The sequence below is a fragment of the Quercus robur genome, chromosome 10, assembly GCF_932294415.1.
Source record: "Quercus robur chromosome 10, dhQueRobu3.1, whole genome shotgun sequence".
Classification (NCBI taxonomy): Eukaryota; Viridiplantae; Streptophyta; class Magnoliopsida; order Fagales; family Fagaceae; genus Quercus; species Quercus robur.
In genome coordinates, this window is record NC_065543.1 from 2,566,453 (window position 1) to 2,593,506 (window position 27,054).

At 36.3% G+C, this 27,054-nt stretch overlaps 2 protein-coding genes across 3 annotated transcripts; both read left to right on the forward strand.

The window, feature by feature from the left end:
• The first annotated feature begins 6,244 nt into the window (after positions 1 to 6,244).
• Positions 6,245 to 26,387, forward strand: LOC126704471 (2-alkenal reductase (NADP(+)-dependent)-like). Of its 2 annotated transcripts, none has more exons than XM_050403510.1 (7): positions 6,245 to 6,549; positions 9,023 to 9,200; positions 9,969 to 10,135; positions 10,829 to 10,911; positions 11,679 to 11,852; positions 18,404 to 18,676; positions 26,110 to 26,387. In XM_050403510.1, the coding sequence occupies exons 1-5, from the start codon at positions 6,298 to 6,300 to the stop codon at positions 11,848 to 11,850; spliced, it is 852 nt and encodes a 283-aa protein (XP_050259467.1). In that variant the 5' UTR covers positions 6,245 to 6,297; the 3' UTR covers positions 11,851 to 11,852; positions 18,404 to 18,676; positions 26,110 to 26,387. The 2 variants fall into 2 exon arrangements, with proteins under 2 accessions (XP_050259467.1, XP_050259468.1); XM_050403511.1 differs by having other exon boundaries at positions 10,056 to 10,135.
• Positions 22,034 to 26,240, forward strand: LOC126704464 (2-alkenal reductase (NADP(+)-dependent)-like). The gene is made up of 5 exons (XM_050403504.1): positions 22,034 to 22,346; positions 23,222 to 23,399; positions 24,257 to 24,423; positions 24,736 to 24,818; positions 25,663 to 26,240. The coding sequence occupies exons 1-5, from the start codon at positions 22,104 to 22,106 to the stop codon at positions 26,039 to 26,041; spliced, it is 1,050 nt and encodes a 349-aa protein (XP_050259461.1). The 5' UTR covers positions 22,034 to 22,103; the 3' UTR covers positions 26,042 to 26,240.
• Positions 26,388 to 27,054: the final 667 nt, after the last annotated feature.

The window sequence follows — 27,054 nt, forward strand, 5'->3', positions numbered from 1 at the left end:
ATAGGTGACCCGGCCTTGTCCGAGGCGGAATTGTCATCAGTAGGCACATCTTCCCAAACCGGGATGGGACTTAAAAGAAAACCCCCGACCAGCTTATTCAACCTCCTCAAGGGTCAATCGGGGAAGGGTGCGCAGGGAACACCGCAGTCCAGCGCTCCGTCCCCACCACCTCAGCCCCAAACTATCCAGACTAGGTCATTCTCCATAAAGTCACAGCCACAATCTCCCCACCCCAAACTTCCTGCTCCTCCCCAACCCGCTCTGCCTCCTCGGTCGGAGAACACTGACTCAAAGAGAAAGAGGAGTCCCAAGGGCAAGGAAACCATGGATGGGGGAAAATCTCAACCTTCTAAGGAGAGGGAGGAAGCCCCACGTGTGAAACAATTGAAGATTGGGCACCAAAGCAAGGATAAAGAGACCGAAGCCCAATCTGCCCAAAGCAAAGGAAAGGGGATCGATACCTAATCCTTGCCAAGCGCCTGGCTTCCCGCCCCAATGCTCCATGGGGGGCCACTGTTGGAAACCGTGTCCATGAGGGACCTTGGAGATGGCGAGGGTGGTTATGTGGCAGACGCATTAGGGAGAACCATGCTACTTCCCAACGACGTGGATGAGTTGAAGAAAATGAGGATGCAGGAGGTTTTCCTCAGTGCGAAGAGGTACTTGTGCATGGTAAGGCTCTTGAAACCTAAAACATTATTAACTCTTGCTCCCGGTTTTTCATTCACGATGTATTTATCTCACTTGACAGGCTCTCCAGGCCACCTATAGGATGGAGGAGGAAGTGAACAAGCAGAGTAAGGCGGCCGAGAATGAACGCTCCAAGCCCCTAGAGGCCACTTGGACTCTCAAAACTTCCGAGGACGACCTCGCCAAGGCCAAGGTTGCCTTAAAGAAAGCTATCCGAGATAGGGATAGTGCCTCGGCAGGTTTAGATGGCGCCTAAAAACAGGCTGAGGAACAGACAAAACGTCTACTCGAAGCCGAGGATCAGTTGCGAATAGCCAAGGAGCAGATCAGTGATTTAAAGAAAAGACTGATCTTGGCAGAGAATGATAAAGGTGTGGCGGAGTATGCCCGGGACGAAGCCATGAGGGCCAAGCGGGAGGCTGAGTTTGCCAGAAACGAGGTTGAGGCTGCCAAGGAAGCGGCTGAGGATGAGGGTTACAACGCGGGGGTAGCTGAAACCCAAGCCTCCTTTAAAGCCCAAATTCCTGGAGTATGCAGGCTATACTGCTCCCAGGTTTGGGAAGAGGCCTTAAAGCGAGCTGGGGTGGATGCTTCGTCTGAATTGTGGAAAGCGGAGAACATATTCTACCCTACAGCCATCCGTGAGGCCGCCTCCACCAGCTCTGAGGCTGTGAGTGACCAACATGAGGGAGGGGTCACTCAAACGGAAGCTTTACAGGTCGGCGCCTCTCCTGGCGAGCCACTAAAAGGGGGAGAGCTTCAGGATGTGAAAGAAGCCCCTGAGCGTATGGATCCCGAGGTACCCAAAGAGGATGCCGAGCCTGTGGTCGGCGCTCAGATCCCTGATGCCGAAGAGCCAGCCATACTTGCCCAGCCCCTGCAGGCAATTCCCCTCGCTGTGATCCCCAAGAGTACCAACACCGACCCTACTCAGTCTTCCCCAGAAGGGACTGTCCTCCAGGGCGTCGAAGCTGCTCCTGTTCTGCCTTCCCAGGATGTGGCCGACACAGAATTAAAGAAGTAGAAACCCCAGCCAGCCTCCGAATTTGTTTCTAGTTTAATGACTAACTAGTTTCTTTTTTATTTTGAAAACTTTGTAATCTGCTGGTAGTTTGAACTTGTTGAACGCCTATATGAAATTCTTTTCTTCCTCTTTCCTTTTGGTTACTTGTTAGTTGCCCTTGTCGATACTTACTATTGTTTATGATTTTTGAACTAATTATCTTAACACGTATGAATGGTTGTGCATGCGATATATTTAGAATCATGTTTCAGAACGTTAGCTTACCCGCACCTATAGAGCCTTGAACTCATGTCTGAACCTCATTCAATGGAGATATAGGCATCATCTGAGATGTCACGTGCACTGTTAGGTCTTACTTAGTATCCAGATTTCCTTGAAGTAGTTGGCTTCCCCATAGGATTGAGTCCGAGGACCATGCAATACCTTGGTTCTGTCCAAAACTCAGTTTTTAAATAGTTGGTTTCCCCATAGGTTTGAGTCCGAGGATCATGCAATACCTTGGTTCTGTCCAAAACTCAGCTTTTAAGTAGTTGGTTTCCCCATAGGTTTGAGTCCGAGGACCATGCAATACCTTGGTTCTGTCCAAAACTCAGTTTTTAAGTAGTTGGTTTCCCCATAGGTTTGAGTCCGAGGACCATGCAATACCTTGGTTCTGTCCAAAACTCAGCTTTTAAATAGTTGGTTTCCCCATAGGTTTGAGTCCGAGGACCATGCAATACCTTGGTTCTGTCCAAAACTCAGCTTTTAAATAGTTGGTTTCCCCATAGGTTTGAGTCTGAGGACCATGCAATACCTTGGTTGTATTCAAAACTCAGTTTTTAAGTAGTTGGTTTCCCCATAAGTTTGAGTCCGAGGACCATGCAATACATTGGTTCTGTCCAAAACTCAGCTTTTAAGTAGTTGGTTTCCCCATAGGATTGAGTCCGAGGACCATGCAATACCTTGGTTCTGTCCAAAACTCAGCTTTTAAGTAGTTGATTTCCCCATAGGATTGAGTCCGAGGACCATGCAATACCTTGGTTCTGTCAAAAACTCAGCTTTTAAGTAGTTGGTTTCCCCATATGTTTGAGTCCGAGGACCATGCAATACCTTGGTTCTGTCCAAAACTCAGCTTTTAAGTAGTTGGTTTCCCCATAGGATTGAGTCCAAGGACCATGCAATACCTTGGTTCTGTCCAAAAATCAGTTTTTAAGTAGTTGGTTTCCCCATAGGTTTGAGTCCGAGGACCATGCAATACCTTGGTTCTGTCCAAAACTCAGCTTTTAAGTAGTTGGTTTCCCCATAGGATTGAGTCCGAGGACCATGCAATACCTTGGTTCTGTCCAAAACTCAGTTTTTAAGTAGTTGGTTTCCCCATAGGTTTGAGTCCGAGGACCATGCAATACCTTGGTTCTGTCCAAAACTCAGCTTTTAAGTAGTTGGTTTCCCCATAGGTTTGAGTCCGAGGACCATGCAATACCTTGGTTCTGTCCAAAACTCAGTTTTTAAGTAGTTGGTTTCCCCATAGGTTTGAGTCCGAGAACCATGCAATACCTTCGTTCTGTCCAAAACTTTGATTTTTAAGTAGTTGGGGGAATTAACCCCTTGGCTATGGCGTGGGACCTTGGTTTAGAGGGGTTAGCTCCTCGGCCAAGCCCCTAGAACCATCCGTGCTGCTGACGCTATGAAGCGCAGCCCCTAGTGAAGGAACGTAGCCCCTAGTGGAACTTTACGCTAGAACACTACATCTGATTGTTGGAAATGATGTGGGGGATTGTCTCAACCCACCACCTGTGCCAAGACACAAGCCTTCCCCACAAACGGCATAAATTGTAGGGACTCGATTTGTAACGACCCAAAAATAATATTGGGTTCGTACGTAAAGAGGGCCCAAACAATATCATTTGTAGAGCGTGGGTTTGAAAGGCTAGGCCTTGGTCACCGGACGGTGGTTTGTCGTGGTGTTTATACAGAATTAAATCGTGTTCGCTTGAGCAGTATTTCTCTTGGAGGCGGACTGGGAGGCTCTGGTTCTTGGCCATTTTTCCCAGCCCCCTTTTTAGTCGCATCAACCTTCACATTATATAACCCTTCTTGGTTGATCTTAGCCTTCCACTTGTTGATCAGGCAGGTGCCTACTTTAGTACCCATCCCATCAGTTGTCCCCCCTTACTTTTTGTTAGTTGCGATGATCGAAATCACCCTGTCTAGGCATCTTTTCCCATTAATATGGTTAGGACGTTGGCGGGTGCATTTAATGCGGAGGGGACGTATTTGCCTTGAACCAGTTTTGCACCGTACCCCCACGTGGGTCCCATTCTACTCGCCTTTTCTTCAGGGGGCTTTTTGGGGGCAGCCTTTAACAGGATGTTGCTCTTCCCTTTGAAGTCTTGGAGTGCCGAGGACAGGGTCATCCTCGGCTGTTCCCCCCGACACTTCAGCCTTTCCGTATTCGTCCTTGGCAAATACCCTCCTCGGTACGGGCCCCGGGCCCTAGTAGAGCGTGGGCCGGATCATAAGTTCCCTGGCCCTACAGCAACTAATGATCCTTCTCAACTCATCGAGACAAGCGACCAATAATTGGCTTTTTTCTTTTCTCACTTGCAATGTACTCCCTAATTTTTTGAAGCATTGATTAATTTACATGAATAGTACCATGTAAACTGTATATTGTGAGCAAAAATGTGGCTAATATTTGCCACATTGGGAGAAAGTGTACAATCATTTTGCCTACAATATTACACTTTACATGTGAACTCATAATATTTCTTTTGTTTTTTTTTTTTTTATTGCTAGGTAGTGACTAGGTTTTCTCCTTGTTGATTTATGTATTTGTATTTATTTATTTATTAATATAATTAATTTTTAGTGTATTACTTTTCTTTCTGTTTTTTTGTGTGGTGTGTAAGTTATTTACGTACACTATTTCAATTTATTTATTAAATTGAATTATTTAAACTATTCCTTTGTAATTTGAACATCATTGAAGGGTTATCAATATTACTTTTTTGCAATCTATTATTACTTTTAAATTAATTTTGGATATATTTTTTAAAAATTGACTGTTGGTACTTATTTTTTAAACCTAAAATAAACCTAAATTTTACCTAAAAAGAAATAATATATGCATAAAATTAATTATTAATTATTAATTTACGTATATCTATTGTCTCATATCTTAATTTTTCAGAAAATGATCTGTCATTATAGTGCATATAATGTTGTACCTCAAATCGTGTCGATACTCGTGTACCATAGCTAAAAATTAATTCTCCATTCCAAAATTCTCATTTTTAATTAAATTTAGATAGTATAAGTGAAAAAATATTATTGAATTTTCAATAAAGTACAAATTATATAGTTAAAAATAGTTATGAAAATTGCGTGTGTCGGAACTTTTTATGGTAATAAAGAGAAATTCAAATTAAAAAAAATAAAAAAATTTACTGTGCATCAGGTGCATGTATCCCTCTTTTACATAGAGGATTCATGAACAAGAGCCTCACGGTGATTTTGCCCATGCATTTCAGTAGGTCCACACCACATGTGGCCAATTTGGACAAGCAAATGCCAAAGTATTAGTCGCACGTGTCATCTCCTCAATCCACAAACTACTATTGGAGCAATAATTCATACCTAAAACCACATGCAGTTGAAAATTGAAACCGAAAACAATCAAAACACACATAAATAGGTAGATGATGAGAAAGAAAATTTCTAAAATGGTTAAATTTGTGCCATTGTGAGTGATTGAGAAAAAACGGTTGGTTTATGTGAAAGTAACAGGACAGTCAGTCACAATCTGATACATAAAATAGTTATATTAAAACCAATTGACCATGAATCATGTTTATATCATGTATATGTTGTAAATGAAATACTAATATTATGCATATACTCTTGCAGTTCTGCACAATCTCTTTGTGTTTCAGTGTATTTTTTATATAAATATATTAGAATTTTAAAACATTGTGAAGACTAATTAGTGTTCCGCAATCTGTAGCTTCTTTGACTTTTTAATTGACGTACTCTCATCTTTGAATTGAATGAAATTTCAGTTTGGAATCAATTTTTTTCCTTTTGATCTGATCTTTGATTTTTTTGAAGAGAGGAACAATTGGAGAAAGAAAACCGGTTGTTCTGCATTTTCATTTAGTAAGTTAAAGGTAAGGACCAAATTAATTGTAAGCTGAAAATAACATAGATTAAATTGACTACTACATACCTAAATGTAAAGATCAAATTAACTGACTCCAAAACATATAGACCAAAATGGTATATTCATCATTTTTAAATAAAGTACAAATTAGTTAAAAATAGTTATGAAAAATTGGTGTGTACCGAACTTTTTAAAGTAGACAATATTTTAAGGAGGATCAAGATAGACAAAGATCAAATGGTTAATCCTTCTGTTTACCCATTGCAGTAGCTGATTTCTCATAGTGTAGCGAACACACGTGTTATCTCCTTAGTTCACAAACTTCATTCCCTATATAAAAGCAACAAATAATTGCTACCCATAGAACCACGTTCGAGTAATTGAAAGTTGAAACTGAACACACCGACGGAGAGAGAAACACACAAAGCTCTCAGAAAGACTAACAATGGCTACTAGTGTTGTTGTTGTCGGTGAGGAAGTGATGAGGAACAAGCAAGTAATATTGAAGGACTACGTGTCTGGTTTTCTCAAAGAGTCAGACATGCAAGTGATCAATGGAACCCTGAAACTGAAGCTTCCAGAGGGCTCCAATGGAATAGTAGTGAAGAACCTTTACTTGTCCTGTGATCCTTACATGCGTAACCGGATGACAAGAGCTGAGGGTCCTAACCTTTTTACTTCTTTCACTCCTAGCTCTGTAAGCCTACCACTCTCTCTTTGTTTCTCTCTTCTAGCTCTCAGCTTTCTTGATTTTTCTTCTAATCCTAATATGATAGGTAAAATTCGATTGCCCGGTTTGTGAAAAGAATAAATTTAGCTATTCAAAAATTTTCATACCTTTGAAAGTGATGTTATCCCTCTCAAAATTATGAGCATCTTTAAAGTATTTTTTAATAGATTATAAAAAGTTTTCAAAAAAATTTAATTGTTTTTTTTATACAAAATTTAGCTACAAACTTGATTAAAACTTAAAATTACAACCTTCCTCCCAAACCCCTTTAGTATAGGATTTCTGGATTACTTTGATAGTTTGATGCCGAAACACCTGCGAAATTAAAGTATTTTTTAATAGATTATAAAAAGTTTTCAAAAAAATTTAATTATTTTTTTATACAAAAATTTAGCTACAAACTTGATTAAAACTTAAAATTACAACTTTCATCTGCTCTTGCAAAAAAAAGTTTCCTTGTGTTAAAACATATTGTGGGTTGTGCATGCTAAATATGTTAGGTATTGCCCCCCAATTAACATCAAATTCTAACCCATAATTTCAGTTAACTATGCAAATGATACAAATTTGATAGTTAGATGCCGAAATTAATTCCCCCCAACAAAGAGAAGAGTATACAATATGTTATATAGCTTAAAACGAAAACAAGGATCTGTTTAACAGCGTTTGAGACACCTGCAAAATTAGAGTTGGCTACCACAGTGTTCCAATACAAAGAGCTGCTTAATATGCTTCTGTCAAATATCTAAAGTTCAAGTAATTGAGATTTTACATTTTATTGATCTAATATCATGAATGTTTGTGAGAGTTAGTGACTTATGAGGTGGCTTGTTATTCTCTGGCAGTACATGCTAGAACTTGCTGTGCTGTCATGAGATGTGCTACACACTTGTACCTTTATCAACAAAGTTATACTAAATATCATACTAGAGGAAAAAGATACAAAGAGATAATACTAAATTGGACACATTGACACTTACTAATTTTTTTTTTTTAATGGGAGATACACAACACTTAATCTTTTACACCAATTGAAATTCAATTTTCATCACACTTTTTTAAGTTTAAATCAAAATCGTCTACTAAATTGTGTTTAAAATATTTCATGGCTCCAACTCTAAGTAGTGGATCCATACTTTCAAATTATGTCTTATTTTTTCATGACACTAAATCTCTATTGCTTACATCTTTCCACTAATCTTTTTTTCCCCTCAATCTCTTTGACTCTTTCATTGTTTCAAATTCTATGTTTTGGTAATGAACTTTGAGGCTTTTTAGCAATGAAGTGTTAAAAATTAATTAAAAAATTGAGTGGAAGATCAATAGATGAACGATTGTGTTTCCAAAGTTCCCTATAATTTTGCCCTCTCTAAATTGAAATCCTGACTCTGCTACTGGGTCCAAGTCTTTTGTAAACCTATGTAGAGATAACCTAGTTCTAGGTTAAAATCTTCTGTCTCACAAAATTTGCTTCATTCTATGTAGATTTCAGTTAGTTCAACTAATAGTTGAATAAGAGATTTGAAGTTCAATTCCTATCTACACAAAAAATCGATTGATATTTAAATATGACGATAAAGAGCACAATCATCAAAAATGTAATCTATAAGTTGAAACTCTTAAAAATAAAAATGACACGTTTTTTTTTTTTTTTTTTTTTTCCCCATTTCTCAAACTAAGAGAAAAAGCCTAGAGGCTGTTTGGTTAGCAAAAAAAAGTAGCGTCTTTTATTTTCATTTTCAATTTTTAGTGGGACCCATCACAAAAACTTCTTTGGTTTAAGAACTCTTACTCAATTTTCATTTTTTATATCCTAAAAGTTGAATTTGAATACGAAAAATGAAAACATATTTTCAAATTTTTCATTTTCATAAAAAAAAGAAGGCAAATACAGTGGCAATTCCGTAAATATTGTGAAAATGCAAAGGCCCCACCTAACTTATTAACGGCAATCTGACGAAAAAGGATGAGGCCAGGACCGGAGAGTGACTTCAACCTGGGGTTGCACTTCATCTTCGAAGCAAACATACATTGATTTCGTGGAGTTTGTTGTTCGGTGCTAAGCAATCTGGTGGAAGGTGTGGATGGCATAGCACTAGTAAAAGTACTACTAGTAGTAGTAGTGATAGACTAGTACTGTAGTGGTATTGTCATCCCGGTTATAAGTTTAGAGAGATGGGTCTGTGGGGGCGCAAGAATTATTAACCCATAGCTAAATTCGTTTGGATTCTGGGTTTTATTTATTTATTTTGAATATGGAATTTCAATTTCAAGTACTTTCTTGGGTTTTTTTTCCTTGTCTTTTTATGGATTTTTTTTATTTATAATTATTATTATTGATGAGATATGGAAAATAAAAATAGTAAACCTCTTGCAATATATATATATATATATATATATAGATTGGGATTTGTAAAATAACTCAGCTTGTACAATGCAGCCATTAACTGGTTTTGGGGTGGCTAAAGTATTGGATTCAAGACACCCGAACTTCAAGAAAGGTGACTTGATTTGGGGCATAACCGGATGGGAAGAATATAGTGTCATCACAGAACTGGAAGGACTTTTTAAAATCCAGCACACTGATGTCCCCCTTTCCTACTATACTGGAATTCTTGGTATTTTGCTGCTTATGTGTGTGTGGGGTTTGGATATCTATGTGTTAGCTTGTGAAATTCTTATTCGAATGCAATACTCTATGCTCTGTATATGCAAATGCACCATAAAACTATATGTGAGATTCATAGTTTCTTGCTGCCATTTGTGGAGTTTTCTCTTATTATTTAATCGTCATGGTTAAAAACACTTGGTGGCGAATAGTTAAATCATTGTGATGACCCTTTCATTAAGAACCTCAAAAGATTGAATCAAAACTTGCATGATTAATCCATATCCCACATTTTCTGATCCTGATTAGCATGAATTCGATTCTTTTCTCTTGTTCAAATTTGTAGCTAGATAGTGTGGTACAGTTGGATCCTTGACCAATTCAGTGAGTTGGTTCAGTAGTTTGCTGGAATAGATTTGGTAAAAATACAGCTGTTTATAATTGTGGTTCTAGATCAGATATAATTGGTATATACACTATTTCAATGGAGTTGATTCTGATAAAAAAGAATGTGTTCTTAGTTAGGATTATGTGTTCAGTTGAGTAGTCTAGTGAGTTTGATACTTCTTGGTTTCAAGTAAGTTTTCTATCTGCATACTGTTTGAATAAATTTGATACCAACAATGTGAGAAAATTTAGTTATGGATATTTAGCAATTATGAAACTGCCAGTGTTATTAAATGAAAAATTTACAAAATTAGGTGAGATTTTCATTTGCTTTCCCTTTCCATCATATAATGTCTGCCCTATAATTGGCTGTGTTTGAATTTTATTCTAGGTATGCCTGGTTTGTCAGCATATGTCGGTTTTTATGAAGTTTGTTCTCCTAAGAAAGGAGAATATGTGTTTATTTCTGCGGCATCAGGTGCAGTTGGTCAGCTTGTTGGGCAATTTGCAAAGTTGATGGGTTGCTATGTTGTTGGAAGTGCTGGAAGTAAAGAAAAGGTGAGTAATTTCTATCTGGCATACTTCAAAATTAAGCGCTATCTATTCTTTGTCCAATGAATGCTTTGATTTTTTTTTTCCCCCTCTTTTTATAAAATGATTTGGTTACACAATGACCATGATTAAGCGTGGTTAACCTGATCTTGCCATGTATCATTTGGTTTCTTTGAAAATTTATAGTAAATCCAAGCCAATATGTGGACTTAAGAATAATAGAATATATTTGTTTCTAACATGAATCTTACTAATTTTGTACTTACAGCATCTTTCTTTTTCTATGACATACCACAATTTCCACAATAATATTTCAAAATTCATAGAATTCATAATAATTATATCTAATTCATTAATCCCAATTTTCTCTTCCCATCGAGTGGCTCTATAGTTCAGGGACCACAATCTTTTGACCACTATGCATACCTGGTTTTCTTCATGAAATGTTCAGATGGGAAACAAAAGGTATATTGAAGGCCTTTGTTTTAGATAAACTCATTCATATGCATAAATAGTTACTTTATAGGAAGCAGTCTTTGCAAGCTTTTGAAAGGATGGAGTTCTTGCTAGAGTTGTTAGCAATGCATATCTTTCTTTTTCTTTCCCCTCTCTGTTTTAGATGGGAGTATTCAGACTGATCAATACTAAACAAGAAATTAGAATATTTTTGTTCACTTTGTTTGCTTTAACATCATGCAGGTTGATCTCCTAAAGAGGAAGTTTGGGTTTGATGATGCTTTCAATTATAAGGAAGAAACTGACTTGGACGCTGCGTTGAAAAGGTCGGTATCTATACATATTGCTTAATGAAATTTCTTGCTCTGAAGCTTTAGTTAACAACAGGATATCAGATGAAGATAAAGTTGTTGCATCTGTGCTACATATTATTTACATTTGTGTGTGTGTCTATATTTTCATCACTATTAAGGATAACAAACATGGTCTTGATTATCATAATGATACTAAATATTACTAGCTTTTGGGTGAGTTCCTTGGTTTGTGTTACTAGCAGCTTAATTGTTCAGTTGGAATCATGGCCAATGAGTTGAGGTTTTGCTATAAAATATCTGTAAACTGGAGAAAGTTGGAATGTAAAATGCACTATTTCATCAATTTGTACAATAATTTTACTAATTCTCTTCTAATGTTAGCTCCTTTATCTTTGATATAACTATTAATCATGATGGAATTTTGTCTTCTTATGAATAGCAATACAGACAGATTAGATGACTTTGCCCATGAAACATGTACATTCTTTCAACTGTAGTTTTATAATTGGTTTTTCTAAGTAGGTAGGTACATGGTGATAGCACATTCATGGAAAATCCTATTGACAGGTTAAGATTAAGATTACATGTAAAAAGAAAAAAAAAAATGCTAAGTTGAGGCAGAATATGTGAGAGTGAGGGGACATGAAATAAAATTTCTTCTATTCAAAGTGGAGCATATTCTTGAATAAAAATATTCAGCCCACAGATGTTAATTATGAGTTGAAGAAATTTTATGTCAGACACTAAATACAGCCTTCACTATTTCTGAGTGTCACCAGGTACTTCCCTGAGGGCATTGATATCTACTTTGAGAACGTAGGGGGAAAGATGCTTGATGCTGTGCTTCTCAATATGAAAGACCATGGCAGGATTTCTGTATGTGGACTGGTTTCACAATACAATCTTGATCAGCCTGAAGGTGTTCAGAACTTGATGTGTCTTATTTATTGAAAGTTCAAAAACGTGTACAAAAACACTTTTGAACGTTTAGACCCCCAAAAACCAACTTAACCAACACAAGCAATATGTCAAACAACAAGTGTGCGGAAACTTAACATATGCAATAATATGAAATTGGTTAAACAACTATCTAAGCCATAACAAAATAAACCACAGCAGATAATGTAAAGGCAGAGATAGAGAGGAAGGAAGATGCAAACACAGGGATAACACCAGATATGTTATCGAAGAGGAAACCGAAGACCTCGGCGAAAAACCTCTCCGCCGCCCTCCAAGCGGTAATCAATCCACTAGAAAATACAGTTGGGATACAAGGACAGCAATAGACCCTCCAAGCCTAATCTACCCAATGCACCTAAGCCCTCCAAGCTTCTTGCTCCAACGAGGTTGCGCCGAACCTTTTTCTTTTCTAGCTTTCCGGATTCCGCTACTACACCGTAGCATCAACCAATGAAGATTGGCTCCTTCCTAACTGCTTCCCAGAAATCCAAACGACTGTCTCACCGAGATGATAATGGTGAGAACCAGGTTTGATATAATGCCTCTCAAGGATTTGACAATAGAGAGGAAGAGAGTGAGGGATTTTGATGAGACTCTAAGGTAGAGATTGTGGGTAAAACAATCTGGTTTTTCTTTAGGGTTTCTCTCTCAAAATTCTCTCTGGAAGCTCTCTTTCAATCGTGGGTTAAAAGGGTATTTATACTGGAGTGAAGAGGAATGTGAAACGTCAGGTTTTTCCAAAACAGGGGTGGCTCGCGGCTTGACCTCGCGGCTTGACTAAGTCGCGAGTTAACCGTATGGCCAGTTGTCCTGTTTTGTCCTGTAGTGCTCCAGCTAGCATGACTGTTCATCTTCCAGCATGCTTGACACGTGTGCATCTTCTGGCGGGTTGAAGCCGCGAGTCCACCCGCGAGTCCCAGCCGCGACACTCTGTTTTCTTGCACACTCTTGAGCAATCTTCACTCTATCTCACTCACTACCCTTACAACAATCCCACCTAAATACAGGGTTACTAAAAGCTGAATTACAAGCAAATTTGGCACGGAATAAAGCCAATTAGATGGTTGAATAAATTCAACCTTACAATCTCCCCCTTTGGCTATTCCGTGACAAAACCCTAAAACAGACTCTAGACTTAACATGTGAGTTGGGAACAGTTGAACAAAACTCACTCACACCTAACTCTAGAAGCTGTGAAGCACTTGAATCATATGAACATAAACTCCTGAAACACAACAATACACCATGATCATTGTAAGCAGAAAATTATAAATGCATATGAAACAGGCAATATGAGATCAAGCAAAGATGGAGTTAATAAACAAACCATGGCTTGATCAACCAAGTGAACACCACAAGGTAGTGATCACAGTGCTCATTCACACTTGGAATGAACACAAGGACATACAAGTTAACAAGCACAAGGCAAGACACTTGTATGCTCAACACTCAACCAATGCATAGCACACAAGGCATATGCATCTAGGAACAATCCTACAAGGGCACAAGAGTGACAGTACATTAACCACAATGCAGAACATTTAGATTAAGGTACTGATTTCAACCATAGCATAAAGGCTGCACTTAAGCATGGTACATACCATAAAGCCTACAAACTATGCATAAAAACAATAACCCTGAAAGCTTACATAAGCATATGGGTACAAACACATTATATTGAATAAAAACTTAAACAATATAAACTAAAAGTGCATAAAGTTTATCCCCTTCAAGGTGATGAGAAGCTGTGATGCACTTGGGACATATATACTTGTAACCTGAAACACTTGCACAAAACACATTAGACCCTCAAGGTAAGGCAAGAAATAAAAGGACAAGTATAATGTAACAAGCAAATTGCGATCAAGTAAACATGATGTAAAACATATGAGCAACTTGATCAAACACCAAAACAGTCATATAGAAATGACTACAATGAACACATAGCAAAGCAATTGATCATCCGAACATGCATTTAATGAAGCACAATAGCATAAGGAAGTATGCATGTCCAAAGCACAAACATGATGCAATGAGAACAACAAAGCATAACTCAAAGCACCATAAAGCCAACAAGAAAACAAACATAGCAAAGTTCTCTAGTTAACACAATGTCTTCTCCCCCTTGGTATATGCATCTCCCCTATGGAATATCTCTCCCCCCACAAATGTGCATGTGAGAAATAGAATTTCTCCCCCAAAGGATGTGCACAAGAGTCATATAGAAATGACAAAATACTCCGAAACATTCTCTAGAGTATACTCTCCCCCTTTTTGTCAGGAATAGACAAAGGGTCAAGAAGAAACGAGGGCAAGAGATGAAGGTATGAACAATGCTAATGATGCATGAGGGGTGCAAGATGAATGAGAAAATGAAGCTCAAACCTAAGACAAAATAACATGCTACAAAGCATAAGGTAACCATGACATGCTAGGATGAAGAAATAAAGTAAAGACCAATGCATGACAAGGGTAGCAAAGGTGTGTGCAAGAGGTGGCTAAGTGCAATGCATGATCAATGCATGAAAAATGCACATGTGGGGCAAAGTGTGTTAAAATACACAACCAATGAACCAAACATGTTCCTAATGAGGAAACATGAGAAACCCCAAATTTTGGTACTCATCGGAGTCCAAACAAGCGAGAAAATGTCGAAGAGGCATTTTATCAAACACCTAGCATGCACACTATAAACAAAAATGTGAAACAATGCATGAACATCATGAAAACCACCCTTAATACATGTTCTTACTGCCACAAGGGGCCAACATCCAATGCATATCAACAAAAGAAACCAATCCCATGAAGAAAATTGACAAAAAAATAAGTTTTCCCAACCCCTATGATGAAAATCCCAACCAAGAGCACAAAACTCTCCAAAACATAATCTAAGGATCAAAATCAATGAAAAGAGTTTATAATTACCTTAGAGATGTTAATGGATTGAAAAACCATTCAAATTGGTTGGGTTTTGATGTAAAAATATTGAAAGAGGGGTTTTAGAGAGGATGGGAGAGGTTTAAAACAAGTTTCCCACGAAAAAGCTCTTTAAAAAGCTGATTCTGGGCGACTCGCAACTGGCGAGTCGCGAGCCAAGTCGCGAGTGAGCCGCGAAACCTCTCTGTCTGAGCTCGCGGCTTAGACTCGCGGCTTGCAAGCCGCCAAACCGACCAGCCAAAACTGGCAGCTTGTTGGCAGCTCACGCGACCAGCCAAAATGAGTGGCCAAAAAATCTGACACTTGTTTTTCAAACCAGAACATGTTTAAACATTGAAAAACAAAGTAAGCACTAAACATAAACACAAAAAATGATAAAAATCACTTCCAAAAACATATAAAATGATCAAAAATATTTTTGGATTGAACCATATATGATTGAGCACACACACATCACATTTAGACAAGTACAATCTAACAAATGAATGAGACATTCATTGAACATTAGGCATGTGTGTTGTGTGTGTGTATCAAATGTGGAATAGTCCTTAGTCTAGAGTGAAGCTTCAATGATCAATTCAATCAAGTCATACACAACTAGTGCTAAGTCAAGTGGTCTATCTCAATTATAGAAATGAACATATATGACCTCCCACAAGAAAATGATTACATAAGATTGAAGCTTTTCATTTGGCTTCTTACAATTCATATCATTTGATCATTTTGAATCAATACAACTCATTTTGAGCAATACATCTCATTTTTGAGATTGATGCCTGAAATTTTTGATATTTCAATTTGATGAACAAGCCTATGGCTTTTTGGGCATCATACATTTTCATATAAGTCGCTTTCCCTTTTTCCTAGTCGAATACTAGTATGTGCGACGGCTTTTGCAGCTCATTATCTCTTTTCATTTTGAGATTTACATTTATTGAGCTCTTTAAACAATAAAGATAAAAGAGTGGGAAGAGATATAAGCACAAGTCTACGCATGTATCAAAACCAACATGACTATTGACAAATCATTCATGACAAGCTTGAAGATCGATTTACAACAATCACACAAAGATGTCAAGATTTTTCCCACAAAGATATAAGTGGAAAAATAACAAGCTAAGCTCGAAAATGCACAAAGCCATTTGTACAAAGGTACAAGGCCAAACTCACATGTGATATGTGCTCAAACATATACGATCAAACTTTTTGAATTTTTCACTTTTTATGTGGTTTTGGATTTTTACTCACACAAAAATAGAAACATAAAAGTAAGATAAAAAAACGAAACAATGCATACAAATAAATGCAAGATGCACAAAATGCATGAAGATATGACATTTAATGCATGAAGGGTCCTACAAAGATCGAAAGAATTAGATCAAGGACCAAAAGAGCAAAAGCTCAACCATAGGAACCCTTCCTCATCCAAACGGAACGATTGTTTGGAATGAGTGTCTCAAGAGAAGCGAGACGAGGGTTGGAAGAATGAGAACCGGAGATGCACATAGTCAAGGAGTTAAGAGCATTAAACATTTTCTTTAACAACATGTTATTTTCACTCAAATCCAGTTTACTCTTTTTAGCACAACTTCCAAAAATCTCAAGTTTCTCTTTTCTTTTGATTCTCTTAAGAGCTTGAAACTTAGAGCAATGAGGTCTTAGATGACCAAAGGCACCACAATGGTGACAAATAATGTGTTTAGGTCCACTAGGCTTTTTGGGAATGGATCTAGCAACATGGTTTTGTTCCCTCTTCAACTTATGACATTGAGGTCTTATATGACCAATCACACCACAATGGTGGCAAGTTGGAACAAACTTAGATCCATCCAAAGTCTTAGGTTGAGACCTAAACGAAGGCTTTGACTTAACAGCCTTTCTCTCCACCTTTTGATTTCTTTTATGTGGAGGAATGTACACCGATTTGTCCTTTAAGGTAGAACACACACTAGACACAAAATCGGGTACCACAACATGATTGCAACAAACATTATCATCCTTTTTAACAATAGGTTCAGCAATCAAACACTTGGCATGCATCTTAAGAGATTCATTTTCACATTTAAGATCATCAACAAGTTTGTTAGACAAAACAAGTTTAGCATCCAAGTCCATATTCAAACATTCAAACTCTTTCAGCTTTTCAAAAGAAATTTCAACAAGTTTTTTATATTTCTCAACCAATTTGTTGGATTCATTGAGCTTAGCAATCAAATCATCCTTTTCACAAAATAACTTGCTCAAATTCTTTTGAAACTTCTTAGCATTTTTCTTGAAGAGTTTGTCAACAACACCTATAGATTCAAATAACATGTCATCACACTTATGAGGATTAACACTCATAGAGGCATTTTCACAAACACGTGGCATGTTACATTCATCACCAACCAAATCATGCAAAGAGTCATACAAAGCACAATCCATGGCAAATAAACACAAGGGGTCAAGGATCACACTTAGGTATTTAAACCACAACAAGTGTACCCGCTCTGATACCAATTGAAAGTTCAAAAACGTGTACAAAAACACTTTTGAACGTTTAGACCCCCAAAAACCAACTTAACCAACACAAGCAATATGTCAAACAACAAGTGTGCGGAAACTTAACATATGCAATAATATGAAATTGGTTAAACAACTATCTAAGCCATAACAAAATAAACCACAACAGATAATGTAAAGGCAGAGATAGAGAGGAAGGAAGATGCAAACACAGGGATAACACCAGATATGTTATCGAAGAGGAAACCGAAGACCTCGGCGAAAAACCTCTCCGCCGCCCTCCAAGCGGTAATCAATCCACTAGAAAATACAGTTGGGATACAAGGACAGCAATAGACCCTCCAAGCCTAATCTACCCAATGCACCTAAGCCCTCCAAGCTTCTTGCTCCAACGAGGTTGCGCCGAACCTTTTTCTTTTCTAGCTTTCCGGATTCCGCTACTACACCGTAGCATCAACCAATGAAGATTGGCTCCTTCCTAACTGCTTCCCAGAAATCCAAACGACTGTCTCACCGAGATGATAATGGTGAGAACCAGGTTTGATATAATGCCTCTCAAGGATTTGACAATGGAGAGGAAGAGAGTGAGGGATTTTGATGAGACTCTAAGGTAGAGATTGTGGGTAAAACAATCTGGTTTTTCTTTAGGGTTTCTCTCTCAAAATTCTCTCTGGAAGCTCTCTTTCAATCGTGGGTTAAAAGGGTATTTATACTGGAGTGAAGAGGAATGTGAAACGTCAGGTTTTTCCAAAACAGGGGTGGCTCGCGGCTTGACCTCGCGGCTTGACTAAGTCGCGAGTTAACCGTATGGCCAGTTGTCCTGTTTTGTCCTGTAGTGCTCCAGCTAGCATGACTGTTCATCTTCCAGCATGCTTGACACGTGTGCATCTTCTGGCGGGTTGAAGCCGCGAGTCCACCCGCGAGTCCCAGCCGCGACACTCTGTTTTCTTGCACACTCTTGAGCAATCTTCACTCTATCTCACTCACTACCCTTACAACAATCCCACCTAAATACAGGGTTACTAAAAGCTGAATTACAAGCAAATTTGGCACGGAATAAAGCCAATTAGATGGTTGAATAAATTCAACCTTACATTTATAAAAGAATTCACATGAAAGGATTTGTTGTCACTGATTACTATAACATTTATCCCAAGTTCTTGGATGTAATGCTGCCTTACATCAGAGAAGGGAAGATAATGTATGTGGAGGACATAGCTGAAGGCCTTGAGAGTGGCCCTGCTGCTCTGGCAGGACTTTATAGTGGCCGCAATGTTGGGAAACAAGTTGTTTTGATTGCTCGGGAGTGATTTGGCCATGATTTATGTATCCATTTGCTATTATGTTGAGTTTTATGTCAAATTCTTCGATGTTAGAGGTCCACCTTGTGGTAGTTTAATAAAGCCCTGTCTGCAGCCAGGGAAAGGTTTATGGTTTGGTGTTGAGTACAATAAATCTACAAGAAGGAACTTTGACAATTTACAAAACCACATTATATGAGTTTAAACCTTTAACTTAGTCATGAATGATATGTCATATCTTATTAAGGAAACTATGTTTAGTAAGCTTTGAGACCTGTAAGATAATAAAAAAAAAAAACTGGCTCCATCTCTAAAGAATGTGAATTGATATTTTTAAGAATCTGATTTGCAGGCATGTGTATTATTCATTCTAGTGTGCAATGAAAACTTGAGAGTAGCTTAGTTTAGTGTGCAATGCAATTTGAGCCACAGAGGTATTGTCAAATAAGTCATTATCATTTCTTGCAATTAAAAAAGTAGCTTTGAGAAATATCTGTTTCAGGTTGAGTGATTGATGACCTTAATCATATGCGACAACGCAAAGGAACAGCTCAAGACAAAGCCACGTAGCCGTAGGCATTAGCTGAAGCCCGCCCCCACACCCCCCAAAAAAAAAAAAAAAAAACACAAATATAAATAAACATAATACTTAAGCATCTTTCATATCAAGAGACGAGAAGCATTTAAATACTATATTAAAATGAAAGAAAAATACTAATTATATATAAAATTATCGTCTTATTCCTCAAATTGTAATGAGCGGCCTTGTCTTTGCATATCAATTAAAATTTACTACTTTGTTTGAAAATGAAAAATTTTAAAATGTCAATGTAAAACTTAAAATAAATAATAATAATTATTTAAAGGAAACTATTCTCTCTTACAATAGATGTGTTTTGTGGTTTTTAAAATAATACTATTATTTAATAAAAATAAAAATAAAAGTAAAAATATAATGATTTTTTTTAAAGAGGGTAAATTACTAACATGGTTTTTGGACTACTAGTTAAAGTTTGATTTGCTAACTCATTATCATAACTTTTATATGGAGATTGTGGTGTGTCTCTGGGTTAGAACCCCTTCTCTCTCCATTTTGGTCTACTTCAGTACATTCGGTCCACTTTGGCCTATTTGGACCATTACCTAAACTTCAATTTGACTCGGTCCAATACGGTCCACTTCATCCATTTGCTCCACTTCATTCTATTTCATCCCTTTGGTCCACTTCTATCCATTTAGTTCATTTTGGTCCACTACCACTTTTGTCCATTCGGTCCATTTAGCCCATTCTGGTCCATTTAGCCTAATCGGTCCTTTCAGTCTATTTGGTACACTTCAGTCCATTGCGGTCCAATTCGGTCAAATGGGTCCATTCAGTCTATTTTGGTCCACTTCAGCCCATTCACTTTACTTCAATCCATTTCAGTCCTTAAGTTAAAGTCAAATTTATCTTTCTATAATTTCCTACTCTCGAAAATGGCATTGACCTAATATTAAAGATGTCTAAATTAAAAGCATTTATAATTATGGAATGTAACCTCAAAAAATTAAAATGACAATGTTTTGAAAGCTTTAACCGTAGTCCAATTGGTGGATGGAAGAACCATATTGAACACAGAATAAAAGTTGAACAAAATTGGATAAAAAAACAAGTAAAAAATCAACATATTTAGAAAAGAAATTTGAAAAATTCAAGGTCATTTGGATGAAAAGGGTTTTTTTTTTTTTTTTTTTTTTTTTTTTTTTTTTTTTTTTTTGGTGGTCCCCTAAAGGTTCTTCGGACACGGTTCCCTTGCTTTAACTTTGGAAGTAGAAAAATCTTCATTCAAATGGAAAAGGAATAAAAAAATTGTATGTGATGGAAAATTATTAAGTATTCCTGAAGTATTATAAATGCGTACTCCCTCCTCTCATATGAATGGTGAGTCTCACCATGAATTTAATTAGTAGGATCCACCATTTATGTGAGAGGAGAGAGTACGTATTTATGGTACTCTAAGAGTACACAATAATTTTCCGTATGTGATATCATATATCAGGCAAAATTTCCCAATTACTAGTTTTAAATTTAATTATTGAAAAGTTACACTTTGTTATCTTGACATACTCTTGAATTCTCCAAATCCATTTAAGCTCTATGATCAAAAATTTTTTTTTTTTCTTTTTTAAGTACTCCTGTATAGTGATTTGATCCACAGATTTCATTATTAGAGAAGATGGCTACAAAAATAAGTTTGAAGAAGCTCAGAAAAAGCAACCTACAATTTTCGTGCAAACAATGTCATTACATCGGGAAAAATGGGGACTGTCTACAAGGCAATGCTTCCGGACGGTACTTCCATGGCAGTTAAGAGGTTTCATGCATCACACAATCAGAGCTAATCACATTGGCTAGTTTGAGACATAATAATTATTTATTTAATAGGTGTCATGAGAAAAAGAATTATTTACTTAATAGGAATATGTCCCGAACACGGTTGTGACTAATTTGTACAAAGAGAAAAAGAACAAAACAAAGTTGCTTGTACCTACACCCTTTTTGTTTTCTTTTTGTTTTTGTTTTTTTTTTTTTGAGAAAATTTTAACACATGGTATTTGCTCCTAATAATCTCTTATTCAACCAGTAGAGATTTTACCAGTTGAGTTAACTGGAACCCACATCACATTTTTTGTTTTCTATTGCAAGGTAGTGACTAGGTTTTTTCTCTATCAATTTGTGTATTTTTATTTATTTATTATTTGGTATAATAAATTTTGCTTTTTCATTTAAAAATAATAATTTGTAGTGTGTAGGTTATTTGCTTAAATTATTTCAATTTATATTACTAAATTGAATTATTTAAAATGTTTCTTTGTTATTTGAACATCATTTAAGGGGTATTAATGTACTTATTTGTGATATATTATTACTTTTAAATTAATTTTCGATATATATATTTTTTAAAATTTTGATTGTTGGTAATTATTTTTAAACCTAAATTATAGGTTAAACTAAATAATATATATTCAAAAATAAATATTAATTTAATCAATTAATTTTTTATTCCTTCTGTGTCATATCTTAATTTTTCAAAAAATGTTGTGTTGTATCGTAATGCATATAATTTTGTACCTCTCGTATTGTGTCGGTGCCACTATATTATAGTTTGAAACTGTCCTATTAAAATTCTCATTTTTAATTTAAATTCAGAAATAATGTTTTGCCAAAAAAATATTATTAAAATTTCGATAAAGTAGTACAAATTAGTTAAAAATGGTAATGAAAAATTGTGTGTATCTAACTTTTTTTAAAGTAGGCAATATTTTAATGACGATCAAGACATAATCAAATGGATAACATGCATTGCAGTAGTGGATTTCTCAAGTGTTTGGCGCACACACACGTGTCATGTCCTCGGTCCACAAACTTCATATTATAAAAGCAACAATAGTTGAAACTGAAAATACAGCATAGATTGACGGAGAGAAACACTGAAACACCAGAAGCTCTTAGAAAGACTAACAATGGCTAGTAGTGTTGTTGGTGAAGAAGTGAGGAACAAGCAAGTAATATTGAAGGACTACGTGACTGGTTTTCCTAAAGAGTCGGACATGCAAGTGATCAATGGAACCATGAAACTTAAGCTACAAGAGGGGTCCCATGGAATAGTAGTGAAGAACCTTTACTTGTCCTGTGATCCTTACATGCGTATCCGGATGACAAGGGTTGAGGGTCCTAACGTGCTTACCTCCTATACTCCTGGCTCTGTAAGCTCTCTCTCTCTCTCTCTCTCTGCTTTCATGGTTTTGCTTCCTCTATGTTAGGAACCACTGTAGGCATATGGATAATAATTGTTGTTGTTATAATAAATGAATAAATTATCTATCTCCTTTTAAGAGAATCGATAATTTGATATGGTATCAGAGCAACAGGTCATGAGTTCAATCCACCAGTGCGAGCCAAAAAAAAAAAAAAAAGCCAGTGTAAGAAAACTAAGTTCTTTAAGCATATGCTCCTAACGAATTAGTAGCTCCAACGATGAAAGCCACACAGATTTTTCTAAGGGTCTCTGGCTCCCTAAAGCTCAATTCTCAACTATGATGTCTTCTTTTCGGCTCATAGAGCATGGAAACTGAAGTCCTCAATTGTTTGGTGCTTGCCTGTTTTCTTAAGTTGCTCGTATGAGCAGTGTTAGCTACTTGATCGAGCAGGTTCTAATTTGAGCAAGACAAAATCCTGATTAGAAAACACCCTCTGATAAAATTGCGCTCGAGCGAGATTTTTCAAATTGCAAAACTCTGAGCTTCTCTCATTAGGGAATTTATTAGACCAACAATTTCACACTCAATACAAATTACATTGTCATGGATATTTGCCAATTCAAATCATCACAATATATATTAGTATGTAACATATAGGGTGGAAAATTATATTGTTGAAATTTTTAGATAGATAATCATAATTAAATGGCAATTAACTAAATGGTCAAATTCTTTGTATGTTGTAAGCATTATCTAAATTTAAAAATTTCCACCTCTTGCAATATATATATATGTTGAATGGGCTTTGTAAGATAACTCAGCTTGTATCTTGTTCTATGAGTGCAATTCTAATTTCTTTTTCTGATGATAACATGAGGCAGCCATTAACTGGGTTTGGCGTGGCCAAAGTTTTGGATTCAGGACACCCGAACTTCAAGAAAGGTGACTTGATTTGGGGCACAACTTCATGGGAAGAATACAGCCTCATCACAGAACTGGAAGGACTCTTTAAAATTGAGCACATTGATGTACCCCTTTCCTACTATACTGGAATCCTTGGTAACTTAGTCATCTACTCATTCAATGAAATATTCTAGATTGAATTAGCTATTACATTACAATGATTGCTGCTTCTGCATGCGCCTGCATGATGCATGTCTGCTTGGGTGTGTGTTTGTATGTATGAATTGGATATGCATGTGTTAGCTTGTAAAATTCTTATTTGAAGGTGATTACTTCATATTTTCAGATGCGCTATATATGCAAATGCACCATAAAACTATGTGAGTTTCATAGTTTCTTACTTCTATTTGTCTATTTTTCTCTTACTAGTTAGTTGTCATAGTTAAAAACAATGACGGTTTATAGTTATTCCATGGTGATGACCCTTACATTGTAATTATAACCCTCAAAAGTTTGAATCAAAACTTGCACGGATAATCCATATCCTTTAACTTTGATCCTGAGAAGCATGAATTCAATTCTTTTCTTGTGTTGAAATTTCGAGCTAGTGTGGTACAGTTGGGTCCTTGATCAATTCAGTGAGCTGGCTCTGTAGTTTACTGGAACAGATTTTGTAATTATAACTGTTTATGATTGTGGCTTTAGATCAGATATAATTGGTAGATGTAGTTGATTCTGAACAATGTATGTATTCTTGATTGAAATTATGTGTTGAGTTTAGTAGTCTAGTTGGTTAGATAATTCTAGGTTTTCGACTAAGTTTGCTATGTACATTCTGTTTAAATAAATCACATACCAACAGTGTGCATTTTAATATGGACGTTTAGCAACATTGCAACAGTAAATGTTATTAAATGAATATTTGACAAGATTAGGTGAGATTTCTGTCATTTTACCTTTCCATCAACTAATATCCGCCCTATAATTGGCTGAACATTTGGATTTTATTCTAGGTATGCCTGGTTTGACTGCTTATGCCGGTTTTTATGAAGTTTGTTCTCCTAAGAAAGGAGAGTATGTCTTCATTTCTGCTGCATCAGGTGCAGTTGGTCAGCTTGTTGGGCAATTTGCAAAGTTGATGGGTTGCTATGTAGTTGGTTGTGCTGGAAGTAAAGAAAAGGTGAGCTATTTCTATTTGGCACACTTCAAAGTTGGGCCCTATCTATTCTTTATCCACTGCCTGCATTGAACTCTTTTTTTTTTTTTTTTTTTTTTGGGTTATCTTTTCATAATATGATTCAATTACATGCAATGACCATGATTAAGCATTGCTAACCTGATCTCATCACATGTAATATCTTTCTTGCTAGAGTTGTTAGCCATGCAATATCTTTCTTTCTCCTTCCCTTCTCTGCTCTAGAAGGGAATAAGCAGGCCAGTCAATACTCAACAAAAAATTTCTATCCTCTTTCTGTGCTTTGATGTAATGCAGGTTGATCTACTACGGAACAAGTTTGGGTTTGATGAGGCTTTCAATTATAAGGAAGAAACTGACTTGGACGGAGCTTTGAAGAGGTCAGTATCTATAAATATTTCCTAACACATTTCTTGCTCTGTAGCTTTAATTAATCATTGGACATCAGATGGATATAAAGTTGTTCCTTCTATCTTTCTTATCATCTATATATGTGTGTGTGTCTATATTTTTATACTATTAAGGATAACATACATGACACGGTCTTGATCATCCTAATGATATTAGAAATTACTAGCTTCGGGTGAGTTCCATGGTTTACGTTACTAGCAGCTTAATCATTGCATTGGATGCATGGCCAATGGGTTGAGGCCTTTCTATAAAATATCCAAAAAAAGAGATTGTTAGAATAAAGAATGCACCATTTCATCAATTTGTATAATAATTTTCCCTTCTTTATCCTTGATGTAACCATTCATCACAATGAAACCATGTCTTACAGCATGTAAATGACTTTGCACATGAAAGTGTACATTCTTCAATTGCAGATTTTATATTTGATTTTTCTATGTAGGTAGATGCATGGTGATAGCACATTAATGGAAAATCCTATTAACAAGAAAGGATTAAGATGGTAATGGAAATTCATAAGATTACATTATTGCAGTATTGATTATGCATTTCCAAATCCTTTTTTAAAATAAAGGTTATACTGCATCCACTAACATGCCCAGGCCTGTCTGAAAAAAAAAAAAAAAAAAAAAAAAAAAAAAAAAAGAGAGGCAGAATAAGGGGAAGGGGAGGATAGGAAATTATTTATTTATTTTTTAAATCAAAGGTGCATATTCTCCCAATTTAAGTTTCAGCCCACAGCTGTTAATTATGAGCTATTGAAATGTTCTCTCAGGCACTAAATACAGTCTTCTCTATTTCCGATGTCACCAGGTACTTCCCTGAGGGCATTGATATCTACTTTGAGAATGTTGGGGGGAAAATGCTTGATGCTGTGCTTCTCAATATGAGAGACCATGGCAGGATTGCAGTATGTGGAATGGTCTCACAATACAATCTTGCTCAGCCTGAAGGTGTTCAGAATTTGATGTGTCTTATTTTTAAAAGGATTCACATGGACGGATTTGCTTTCTTTGATTACTATAATGTTTATCCCAAGTTATTGGATGTAGTGCTGCCTTACATCAGAGAAGGGAAGATAAAGTATGTGGAGGACATTGCTGAAGGCCTTGAGAGCGGCCCTGCCGCTTTGGTAGGACTTTATAGTGGCCGCAATGTTGGAAAACAAGTTGTTTTGATTGCTCGGGAGTGATTTAGCCATGTTTTGTATATCGATTTGCTATTATGTTGAGTTTTATGTCAAATTCTTTGATGTTAGAGGTCCACCTTGTAGTAGTTTAACAAAGCTCTGTCTGGTTTATGGTTTGGTGTTTTAGTACAGGAAATCTATGAGAAGGAACTTTGAACATTTACAAACCACATTATATGGTTTTCAAGCTATAACTTAGTCATGGATGGTATGTTATATCTCATTATGGAAACTATGTTTGGTAAGCTTTGAGGTCTGTAAGATAGAAAAACCTGGTGGCTGGCTCCATCTCTAGAGAATGTGAATTGATACTTTTAGGAATCTGATTTGCAGGAACATGTATTATTCATTCTGGTGTACAACGAAAACTTGAGAGTAGCTCTGTTTGGTGCACAATGCAATTTGAGCCAAAGGTACTGTCAAAGAAGCCATTATCATTTCTTGGAATAAACAAGCAGCTCTGTGAAATATCTGTTTCAGGTTGAGAGATTGATGGCCTTAATCATATGCAACCATGCACAGGGTCGGTTCAAGACAAAGTCACTTAGGCATTGCCTTAAGGCCCCTCAAAATCTAAATACAAAAAAAATAAATAAAAATAAAAACAAAATAATAATAATAATAATAATAATAATAATAATCTTGCATCTCAAGAAATGAGAAGCATTTCAATACTATATTAAAATGTAAAAGTTCTAATTATATATAAAATTATCATTTTATACCCCAAATTGTAATGAGCAGCCTTGTCTTTGCTTACCCATTAAAACTTACAACTTTGTTTGAAAAAGAAAATTTTCAAATGTCAATGTAAAACTTTAAAATAATAATAATAATAATTTAAAGGAAACTATTCTCTCCCACACAATAGATGAATTTTATGGTTTTAAAATAATAATATCAATGATAAATAAATAAATAAAAAGTAAAAATATAATATTTTTTATAAATCGGGTAAATTAATAATATGGTTTTTGGACTACTAGATAAATTTGATTTGCTAACTCATTTTTCAT